At 48.8% G+C, this 11488-nt stretch overlaps 1 protein-coding gene across 3 annotated transcripts in view; it reads left to right on the top strand.

Annotated features, from left to right (window-relative positions):
- Nucleotides 1–11488, top strand: part of LOC106144820 (major vault protein) — a 20261-nt gene continuing 8773 nt past the window's right edge. For 2 of the 3 annotated variants that reach the window (XM_078024066.1, XM_078024068.1), the window contains exons 1-5: nt 1–130; nt 8959–9103; nt 9237–9432; nt 11103–11226; nt 11347–11478. In XM_078024066.1, the coding sequence (XP_077880192.1) occupies nt 8979–9103; nt 9237–9432; nt 11103–11226; nt 11347–11478 (577 nt within the window). In that variant the 5' untranslated portion in view covers nt 1–130; nt 8959–8978. Of the gene's footprint in view, nt 163–8958; nt 9104–9236; nt 9433–11102; nt 11227–11346; nt 11479–11488 lie in introns of all 3 variants that reach the window. The other variant, XM_078024067.1, reaches the window with a different exon arrangement.

An 11488-nucleotide genomic window follows, 5' to 3' on the forward strand; every position in this document is an offset into this window, starting at 1 on the left:
CCTGCCCCGCCTCCCTCGTCCTGCCCTGCCCTGCCCTGCCCTGCCCTACCCTCCGCAGCCAGGAAGTGCTCCCTGGTCTGTGAGGGAGTTTCCTGATCAGAGGGTGCTGCTGCTAGCCTGGCTTCTAGATGTGAGTAAATCACACTGGCCCCCAAACCAGTGGTGGGTATCTGTCCCTTTCGAGGCTGTCTTTGACCCTGTCCTGCTTTCTAGGGCCTTTGGCTGGGGTAGCTAAGACCTCCCTGAACCTGGGGAAGAAAGGAGCAAGGAGGCTGCTTTGGGAGGTTTTGTTTGTTGGAGTTTGCTGCATTTGGGAGTGAAGGTAGATTAGGGCCACCACTCCCACTCTTCAAATCTCAGGCCTCTCTCTGACTTCAGTAAGAAGTTTTCTCTCTCCCAAAGTAAGAAGGGGACCTTACTAGACACAGTGGTTTGTGGCTGTGGTCCCAGAGTTCAGGGCCACCCTGGACAACATAGTGAGACACCCCCCGCCCCGCCCCCCACATACACTCTCTTAAAAGATGGGGACTGGGGCTGTACCTCTGGGGCAGAGCACTTGCCTAGCATGCACAAGGGCCTGGGTTTCTTCCACCCCCACCACCCCACCCCCACACACATGCAACTATGAGGGTCCATTCAGACTCCATCTTGGAGCTAGACTGGTTTGGCTGCCCTCAGCCTTCACCCTGTAGGGACCTGGATTCTGGCCTGTCCCTTCAAGCTCCTAGAATGTGATTTGTCCCTGTTGAAGGTTCCTTAATTCTGCCAAATGTTAGGCTTTCCTACTGCCCTTTGCAGGGCTGTGCCAGTGGGGAGCCTTGGCCAAGTCACTAGAAAGATCATGGGCAGAGTGATCTTGAGGTGGGCTTGATTTCTAACAGGTGGAGTTGGTAGGAGAGGCTCTCTTCTCTTGGGGAGGAGGAAGTGAAAAATAGAAAGCTCAGTTGGACCCACCAGCCTGTGATTCTGGGGATCTTGGAGCTGTTATTCTAGAGCAGAGCATGCGGGTGGTGGTGGCAGTTGACACATGTCCCCTGTGTACTCTGCTTGGGGGGAACCCCTGGGATATAGGGGAAAGATATGTCCTTTGGTGTGTGCCTGGTGGTTCTCCCTGGAAACTCCCACTTGTGAACAGCCTTTGGCACACAGAGCACCTGGCCTGCCCTGGGGTGGGGCTGTTTGGTTAGGACAGTTCTCTGTAACCTTGAGTGGATAGCCTAGAGACGACCTCAGGGCTCTCAGGAAACTGGGTGCTCAGGCCTCCTTGTTTGGTGTTGCTCTCTCAGGTTCTGAAGGAGCAGAAGTGGGCGCTGATCTTGCCTGCACTCGAAAAAATGCTCACTGATGAACCCCCACTCGCACTATTTCCTGGGAAGCACCCAGCCTCACTCAGGCTCTTAAGTCCTCAATGTAGGATTCAAATCTTCATGCTTCTGCCTGGAAAACCAGAGTCCTCTGGTCACATTGCCCCAGGTGGAATTCTGACTCCAGCCTTTGAGAGCTGTGTGATCCTGAGCAAGTTCCTTAACTTCCAAGTTCTTAGGAAGGAAAGATGAGTTGATTAAAGGCACTTAACTCACTGCAACCGTAACCTGTACCAGGATTCAAGTTAAGAGCTATTATGTGAGGGTACTTTTCTCAAATACAAGTTGGGGAGTCTCTCCTGGAAACCTTGACCCAGTGGGTTCATGCTGGGAAACAGCGTGAACAGGATTAAGTATCCCAGCCAGATACCAGGCATGGTGGCATGTTCCTGTAGTTCCTGCTACTTGGGAAACTAAGACAGGAGGATCATTTGAGCCTAGGAGCTCAAGGGCAGTTTGGGCCACAGACAGGACCCCTTTGCAGCCAAGTCCTATGATTGGGTGAGTTTAGGAAGTATTGTCTTCAGCTGAAGGGTTCAGGACAGGCTGTTGATTACAGGGTGGTGCAGCCTTATAATCCCAGTGACTCAGGAGGCTGAGGCAGGAGGATGGCAAGTTTGAGGCCAGCCTCAGCAACTTAGTGAGATTGTCTCAAAATAAAAAAGGGTTTGGGATGTTGGTCAGTGGTTAAGCACACGTGGGTTCAATCCCCACCCCCCAAAAAAGAAAATATTGATCTAGCTTAGAGTCTGAATCCTGGTTTCTGGGTCACTTCTAGATTACAATCCTTATCTTCAGTGATTGTCTTTTATTGGCAGCATCCAGGAGATCAAAGGAGCAGAGTTTTGGGCTGGTAGAGCTGCTCTGCCCCTCTTGAGGCCCTACTCCACTTCTTCCAAAGTGGCCCAGATGGATTAGATCTCAAGTAGGATTTTCTTAAGCTCCCAAAACTTTGCCACCAACAAAATTTAAAATGATTTAACTTCAGCCACACATTCTCAATTCCCATTAATAGTCCCCTAAAGCAGGAAATGGTTTTGGTAAGCCGGGAAACCACCAAATGAAAAACAAGCTCTCTGCAATTTCGGAGTCATGTGACTCATAAAATATAATGTTTAACTCAGAATCATGAAGGCAAACTCCATTGACCAAAAAAAAAATCCCTGTTTAAACTGAACTTCACACACTTTTCTAAACCTAAGGTTGATGGAGATCGAGTGCCAGAGCTGGGGTGACCATCCTCACCTCCAACTTGAGGCCTACTTGGATAGAGACCCCAGGAGTGGGGACAAAGGGGCTGCTTAGAGCTGGGACAGGGGAAGGGCTGAAGGAGAATAAATGAAATCCCCTGCCCTCCAGGAGCATTCTGATTTGATCTCAGGTTCACTCTTGCTCCTAGCTGTTTGTTGAGCTTCTACTATGCATTCCAGACTTCCTTCTCTCTAATTAATGCCTGCAGCTTCAGGAAGCATCATTTATTCCCACCTCACAGTTGAGCAGAGCAAGGCTCAGGTGCTAGTAGGTGACCCACGATCGTGCTGGTGATGCCAGAACCTGCCAGATTGACACTTTCCCCACTTGTCCTCAGTCCTGACTAAATATTAGAACCAGTGCTTGGACCCTTCCCCAGCCCGGAAATGAGTGTCTTTAGAAGATCTCCAGGTACCTCTCCTGTGTAGCCTGGGTTGGGTGTGGCTACTATGCACCTCCTCTTCCCATACTTTGCAGTGTGCCCAAATCCTCGGAGAATCTTGTAAAAATGATGGCTGATTCTACAGTTAGGGGATGGGGACAAGATTCTGCATCACTATTAAGCTTTTAGTTGGTGCTCTGCCATTCGCTCACTGCACACCACATACACAACTTTGGCATCTGCTCTTTCCAATTTACTGCATCTACCAGGTGATTCTGAAGGCCCCTGATGAGTAGGGATTCGGGACTCTTTCATTTTGGCTGAAGCCTGGTATTATTTTAAAGATAGGAGCTTGGGATCACGAGCCCCTGTTTTATTTTGTCTTCACAGTGCTGAGGATTCAAGCCTAGGTCTTGTACATGCTAGGCAAGTGCCCTACCACTGAGCTACTCCCCAGCCCAGGAGCCCCTTTTAAAAATAGAGGATGAACCCAGCTTCAGCTGAAGGCAGGACAGGCTGTTTAGTTGTCTGCCCCTCCATCCTGACATCCATTCTCTGTGTTGTGTTAGGGGAATAGTGGTCTCTGAGACTTCAGGTGAATGTTGGCTGTTTTCAGAAAACTTCATGACATTTGAGGCACTTGTGGTCAGACCAGGCTGAGCATGTTCTCCATACCCCCCACCCAGCCAACTAGGGGACAGGTCTCAAAGGGACTGAAGGGAGATGGGTGGGGGAGTAGATCTGGGGAGGTAGGGCCAGGCCTGAAATCTAGACCTTCCAAAAGCCAACACCATCCTTCACCATTGACTTTTTTTTTTTTTGTATCAGGGATTGAACCTGGGGGTGCTTAACCACTGATCCATATCCCCAGGCCCTCCCCCCTTTTATGTTTATTTTTTAGTTGTAGTTGGACACAGTGTCTTTATTTTATTCATTTATTTTTATGTGGTGCTGACGATTGAACCTAGGGCCTTACTCGTGCTAGGCAAGCACTCTCCCATTGAGCCACAACCCCAGCCCCCTCACCCCTTTTTAATTTTTTTATTTTGACTTAATTCTTGCTAATTTGCTTAGGGCCTTGCTAAGTTGCTGAGGGTGGCCCTGAACTCATGATCTTCCTGCCTCAGGTTCTTGAGCCTTTGAGATTACAGGCATGCACCATTGCACCCAACCTACCATTAACTTTTCAGGGCCCTGATATATTGGATATAAAATGCTCTAACGTGTTGTGCATGTCATCTGGTAAGCCACAAAAGTCTAAATCTGAGACTTGTCACAAATGTGATCTCAGGTATAATGTAATGTCAAGACGTGCTCTGAGAGAATTTGGCAAGCAGTCTAGGTGAAAGGCACAGTTTTAGGGCAGGTGAGGTGGTCAGGGATAAGATGGGGGCCTGAGGGTACTGAAGCCGGGGCTTGTTCTCCCAGTGAGGCAGGAGCCCAGCATGATCAGCTATGAGGAGGACTCTAGCTGAGTCAGAACTGGGCGAGGCTCTGGAGGCTCTGGCCCCCCTGACTGGGCCCAGCTGGAGTGGCAGATGGTGAAGAGGCCTCAGCCCTCAGGGAGGGGGAGATGGCCCAATAAGGAGCCAATCGAGGCTGCTCCCACAGCCTGCTTCCAGCCTATGTGGCCTTCTAGAGTTCAAATCTTCCCTGTGGGGCCTCAGAACCCTGCCGCACCTCCGTGCCTACAGCAGGACCACTTCCTCTTGCCCCATCTGGTTTCCTGGCCATGATTCCACCCTGCAGAGAACCTGGCAAAGCAGTCCCTGGGAAAGCTTCACCTGGCTGTCAGAAGCCCCTACTTTGCTATGCCTCTAGTCCTGCAGCTGGGGTGACACAAGACTTGTCACTTTCCTGGTCAGCAAACAAGTGTGGGTTAGGGCAGAATGCCAGGTGGAGAAGGGACCTGTGGTGCTGGGTAGGGAAATTGGGCCTTGGACACTGTCCCTCCACAGCAGAATACTACGTGCTTAAAGAGAACCTGGAGCTGCTTTGAACATTTTGTATATAAACTTAATCTCAGGATGCTGAAGTAAGAGGCTATTATCTGTCCACTTTTTGTAGGCAAGGAAGCTGGTTCAGGGAGGTCAAAGCGACTCACATAAGGTCACCCATTGAATAAGGGATTAGAGCCACCATCCAGGGTCCAGGCAGTGCTAGCTGATGGATTCCTGCAAGGAGTCCTTCCAGGGTAGGGCCCAGATCATGTTGTGGAACAACTAGAAAATGGAAGCAAAGCCTAACAGAACGAGCAAGAGAAAGCAAAGAAGGCTCAGATAAGAGCCCATTGGAGAACAGGGCCAAGAGATTGAAATGGAGCCCCTGGTTCTCCAAACACAGGAAAGAGAGCCCTGAAGTTGAAAAAGCCACCTTCCTACAAGTTAGGGAAATTAACATCAAGTAAAAATGAGCCAGAGAAAGTATCAAAGTCATATTCCATAGAAAATTACAAGATAAAAGAATGAGAAACCCAGCACAGTGGCACATGCCTGTAATCCCAGCAGCTCAGGAGGCTGAGGCAGGAAGATCCCAAGTTTGAGACCCCATCTCAAAATAAAAAGCAAAAATGGGTTGGGGATTTGGGCTTAATGGTAAAGTGCCCCTGGGTTACATCTCCAGTACCAAAAAGAGAAAAGATTAAGTAGCAGGGTAACTAACCACCATGTGATGTGGAAAGCCACCAGCTGGGAGAAATGGGAGAAAAGACCAGCAGGAAATGGATGAGGCTGGCAACAAGTTGTAACCCCAGGCAGTCTGAATTGTGTCCCACTGCTCGAAAAAAGGACCAGAAATTCATCTAATGCTGATAGTATCACTAACTTGTTTTGTGGCCCTGAGTGACTCATTGACTCTATCTGGGTCTCAACTGCTTAAAGCCATACTGTTCATTATAGGATCAGCTAGCCTCATTTTTATATTTAATATTTTAAAAAATTTGAGGGGCTGGGCATGGTGGCACACACCTATAATCACAGGATTGCAAGTTGGAGACCAGCCTCAGCAACTTAGCAAGGAAAGCCCTGTCTCAAAATAAAAATGAAATAAAAAGGGCTGGGGATGTGGCACCCCTGGGTTCAAACCCCAGTATAAAAACAAAATGGCCGGGGAGTACCAGGGCTCTGATACATGCCAGACCCATGTTTTACCACTGAGCCACACCCTCAGCCCCTTTTATTTTTTGAGACAGGATCTGACTAAGTTGCTTAGGGTCTCCCTAAGTTCCTGAGACTGGTCTCAAACTTGGGATACTCCTGCCTCAATCTCCAGAGTCCTTGAGATTACAGGCATGCGCTACTACACCCAGCAGATAAAATTAGCCACATTTCAAGTATTCAGTTGTCACATGTGATTAGTCTAAAGATAGCAGATTTAGAATATTTCCATCATTGTAGAAAGTTCTACTGATAATGCTGAGTTAAAGGATTTTTTAAAATATTTATTTTTAGTTATAGGTGGACATAATATCTTTATTTTATTTTTGTATGTGGTGCTGAGGATTGAACCCAGTGCCTCATGCATGCTAGGCGAGCTCTCTGCCTCTGAGCCACAACCCTAGCCCCAGTTAATGCATTGTAAATAGGAGCCAGGGAGCTGATATGCATGCAGCTGCTCAGGTATAAGATAAGTGCCGGGGACTGGGATGAGCAGAAAAGTTTGTGTCTCATTGAAAGGGTGCAGCTTGCCAATCATGCTGGTAATCTAGGAACTCCGGGAGGCTGAGGCAGGAGAATCACAAGTTCAAGGCCAGCTTCAACAAATTAGAGAGAGACCCTCAGTGACTTAGCATTTCAAAAAAAAAAAAAAAAATGACTGGGAACTGGGAATCTGGGAATGTAGCTTAGTGGTAGAGCACCCTGGGTTCAGTTCCCAATACCACCAAAAGAAAGAACAGGGGTGTACTTGCTTCTTGGCTCTTGCCAACTTTGCCACCTGGAAATGTGGATGTTGTGTTGCTGGTCTCCAAAAGCATTAAGAAAAGCAGGAATTCAGAGCTTGTAAAAGTTCATGATTTTGTTTTGGGTTTTTTGTCTTATTTTGGTTTTATATTGGGGATTGGACCCAGGGGTGGTCTACACCCCAGTCCTTTCTATTTTTTTAGATAGTATCTCACTGTGCTCCTGAGGCTGTACTCAAACTGCAATCTGCCTGCCTCAGCCTCCTGAGTTGTTGGGATTATGGGCATGTGCCACCATGCCCAGCTAAAATCAAGTAAAACTGTTCTCTCGGGTCTCTCTTCCAGTTTTGATTCTGTAATTTCTGGGCTTCTGCCTATTTGTCCTGTGAGAAACCACTTCAAAACTATCTTACTTTCATTGTTCCCCAAATGGAAAACTGCCTGAGTGAATAAATGAAGAACCACTCCTTTTGGTGGTGACTTCAGAAATATGTGGTGGCTGAGGGTGTGGCTCAGCAGTAGAGTACTTACAAACAGGGCCCTGGATTCCATCCTGATAACAGAGAGCAAAGGGATCATCTCAGGAATGGCGAGTCTTTGCTCTGTGATATCAGGGTGGAATCCAGGGCCCTGTTGTATGTATGATTTCAGACACGTTGCTCAGAGTAACAAGCAGGAGTTTATTAGAAGGGATAGGAAAATGTAAAAGGGGGCATACTCTCAAGAGACTGGGGGTCCTCTCAGGAGAATGACACACCCCTGCCGCCCACCAATTTTAATGGGGGCCCCAGGGAAGGCAGGATTGCACCAGATGTCCATACTTCCTATGGTCTTACCCTTAGAGGGGAGATTTTACATTATAATGACCTGCTGAAGACCTAGAGGCAACTTTGAGTGAGCTAGGCCCACACTGACCAGTTGTAATTGGAACCAGTTAGGGGGAATTACCCTTATCTCCCTGAGTTCAGGGATCTGATCTGTGTAAGGGTCACAAAAGTGTCCCTTCCCCAGGGTAACTGTGTTCAGCATTCTTCCTGCAGATCACAGGTATTTTGTGAGGAATGTAGCATTTCTTAAGCTAGGTGGGTAGTTTACTTTTTGAAAGAAAGCATATGGGGTTAGCATGATAGTCCCAGTTTATAGAATTATCCCCTTAACCTCATGTTCCCAAGTTACCTACCCCCAATATCCCCACCCCCAAAAAAAAAGCAAACAGAAGGAGGAAAAAATCTGACTGTAATCTAAGGACAAGGCTTAGAGTTGCATAGTAAACTTGATTTCCTTTGCTGACTCACAAAAACATGCCCAGAGTCCAAGGGGTGCCGGATGTAGGGATGGGCATTAGGTCATGTGTGTGATGTTCCTGAACAGGCCAGCCTCTGGATGAAACTACCCAGATATGGAGGCAGGTAGCCTGGGGTGGGTGGAATACAAAAATTATTTACCCCCTTTTCCCTTCCCCGATCCCATAACAACAGGGTGACAACAGACCAGAAAGCGAACTAGAGGCAAAGACTAGAATGACTGGTTGTTACCAATCTGGGTGATTCTATGGGAGCATCAATTCAGTCAGGGATCCCTTCCCAGGTGGATCACGTCTCACCTGTTCACCCCAGGATTGCTTAACGCTCAAGGAAGGGGAGGGGTGCAGAAAAAGATCCTGCAGATATTCTTTGGCCGCGGGCTAACACTTTATATTGCCTGGCTTTTGGGATCCCCTGAAATAAAAGCTGCCTGCCTCTGGAGGAGCCAGAGAGCCCTGCAGAGTGGCCGCTTCCCCCTGTGTGCTGGGAGAGGCTACATAGCTGTCCCCATAGACGGATCTACACTTCAGCTGGAGGTAGCTCTAACTCTGTGCACCTAGAGGGGAACCTTGTGATCTAACTTTTTGTGGATGGGCTCTGGTGTCCTGGGTGGGAAAAACAAAGGGGACGTAGGAGTGAGGACAGGAAATTTGAACTGAAAAATGAAGGGCCACCCATAGGCTATCTTTAGACTGGGGCCTGCCTCATCCCAGGTCCCCTGTGCTTATCTTGTGTCTTCTTCTCATCTGTCTGTCATAGCCCTGTGCTTAGGAGTCACCATGGCAACTGAAGAGTCCATCATCCGCATCCCCCCATACCACTACATCCATGTTCTGGACCAGAACAGCAATGTGTCCCGGGTGGAGATCGGGCCAAAGACCTACATCCGGCAGGATAATGAGAGGTTGGTGTGGGGCCCTTGGGGCCAAGAAGGGCGCATTGGTCACAAACTTGGGTGGCAGGGAGCTTTCTCCTGTTTGCTGTCTCCTCTGGGAACGGGGACCTGAGTCTTCACACCCCTTCTCGCCTTCTAACAGGGTGCTGTTCGCCCCCGTGCGCATGGTAACAGTCCCCCCACGCCACTACTGCACAGTGACCAACCCTGTGTCCCGGGATGCCCAGGGCTCCGTGCTGTTCGATGTCACAGGGCAAGTACGGCTTCGCCACGCTGACCAAGAGATCCGGTTGGCCCAGGACCCCTTTCCCTTGTACCCAGGGGAAGTGCTGGAAAAGGTACTTGGCTTGCTTCCCATCCCTCACTCTGCCTGTCCTAGGGCTCTGCACTGTCTTCTGAGGGGACAGTGGGAAGGGCTGGGAGGGACATTTGCTTGTTCTCCACAGGGCAGAATTGACTCACCATCCTTCTACTCACCTTGCCAGCCCCCTGCTTCCTCCTCTGTGTCCCCAACCTACCCTCCTCTCCTGTCTCCACTGTGGAGCCTTGGGGAGCTTCCCCTCCATCAAGTGGACATGATGAAGCCCAACCCATCCTCTGTCTCCTGAGGCTCTTCTCACCTCTCAGTTCTCTCTCCTTTCCATCTAACTTCTTAGCTGGATATCCCAGCAACTCAGAAGATTGAGGCAGGAAGATCGCAAGTTCAAAGCCAGCCAGGGCAATTTAGCAAGACCCTCAGCAACTTAGTGAGACCCTGTCTCAAAATAAAATATAAAAAGGACTGGGGATGTGGGCTGGGGATGTGGCTCAAGCGGTAGCGCGCTCGCCTGGCATACGTGCGGCCCGGGGTTCGATCCTCAGCACCACATACCAACAAAGATGTTGTGTCCGCCGAGAACTAAAAAATAAATATTAAAAATTCTCTCTCTCTCTCTCTCTATCTCCCCCCCCCTCACTCTCTCTTTGAAGAAAAAAAAAAAAAAGGACTGGGGATGTGGTTCAGTGGGAAAACTCCCCTGGGTTCAGTTCTCGGTACCAAAAAAAAAAAAAGAGCCCGTCCTCCATTGAGCCCTAGTTCAAAGGGCCTTCCCAAACTTCTCCTTCAAGTGAGTTTCTGCAGAACCACCCTCCTGACATCTGTAGCCTGGGGAGAATAGTCCTGCCTTATCTCCCTGCTGGAACTGAAACTTCTTGAAGACAGAGGCTGTGTCCTCAGTCACGATGACCAGAGTGTCTTGTGTATGGGAGGTGAACAGAGAAAGGGAGACTCTAGCCAGTGTGTGGCCAGAGGCAGAGTGGTTACTCCATCTTCCACAGCCCAGGGCCAGTTTAGTTGGAGTCAGGAGAGCAGGCAGGATTCCCTAGGATTCAAGTCTTGATTCCATTCTTTACTGGCTGTGTGACCTTGATCGTGTCTCCTAATCTTTGTGATCCTTTTTTTTTTTCCTCTCTCTCTCTCAGAACATTGTCAAATATCAAATGAAGGCATGTTTGTGGAGACCTTTCTACAAACTTTTAGAAGGTGCATCTACTTTTTTTGCCTTCTTGTCTGAAGAAGATGTGATGACTGGAACACCAATAACTATCTTATAACCATGAGGCAAAACCATGCTTAAAACTTGCTTGTTAATGTTATAATGGTTTATATCTTCCCACCTTCATATAATCCCTAGAGAGCACCCGCGAACAACAGACCAGGAAATTTCATTGATTCAGCTTCTCAGATATTTCTAACACATCTCAAGCCTTCCACTTAGTCTCCCTCTTAGATTATTAGCTCTAAACATCTCCTGAGCTCGTCAGTGATGGCATCCTCCTACTTGATCTACTCCATCCTTTAGTTCTTTAGATCAGATGTCCCTGGGACCACCTCTACCTTGAGTATTCCACCTGGGTCTTATTTTGGGACATATAAAGATTGATGCCATACGTTCTGACCTTCATACTATCCGGTTTAACCATCAAGGTCATAGCACTGAGTGCCCCTGGCCTCTTCTTCCCCCACTAGGACATCACCCCACTGCAAGTGGTCCTGCCTAACACTGCCCTGCATCTTAAGGCGCTGCTGGACTTTGAGGATAAGGATGGATACAAGATAGTAGCAGGAGACGAATGGCTATTTGAGGGACCGGGTGAGTTAACTGTCCATTGGGAGAGGTCGGGGTCTTTGGTTGGGGTCAGGGTCTTTGCCTTCCCACCATCGCCCTGACCTCTTCCTATCCTCAGCTTCTGTTCCATCTCCCCTTTCCCAGGCACGTACATCCCCCGGAAGGAGGTGGAGGTTGTGGAGATCATTCAGGCTACTGTCATCAGACAGAATCAGGCACTGAGGCTGAGGGCCCGCAAGGAGTGCTTGGACCGGGATGGCAAGGAGAGGGTGACAGGTGGGGACCC

Source organism: Ictidomys tridecemlineatus, chromosome 10 (genome assembly GCF_052094955.1).
Source record: "Ictidomys tridecemlineatus isolate mIctTri1 chromosome 10, mIctTri1.hap1, whole genome shotgun sequence".
Classification (NCBI taxonomy): Eukaryota; Metazoa; Chordata; class Mammalia; order Rodentia; family Sciuridae; genus Ictidomys; species Ictidomys tridecemlineatus.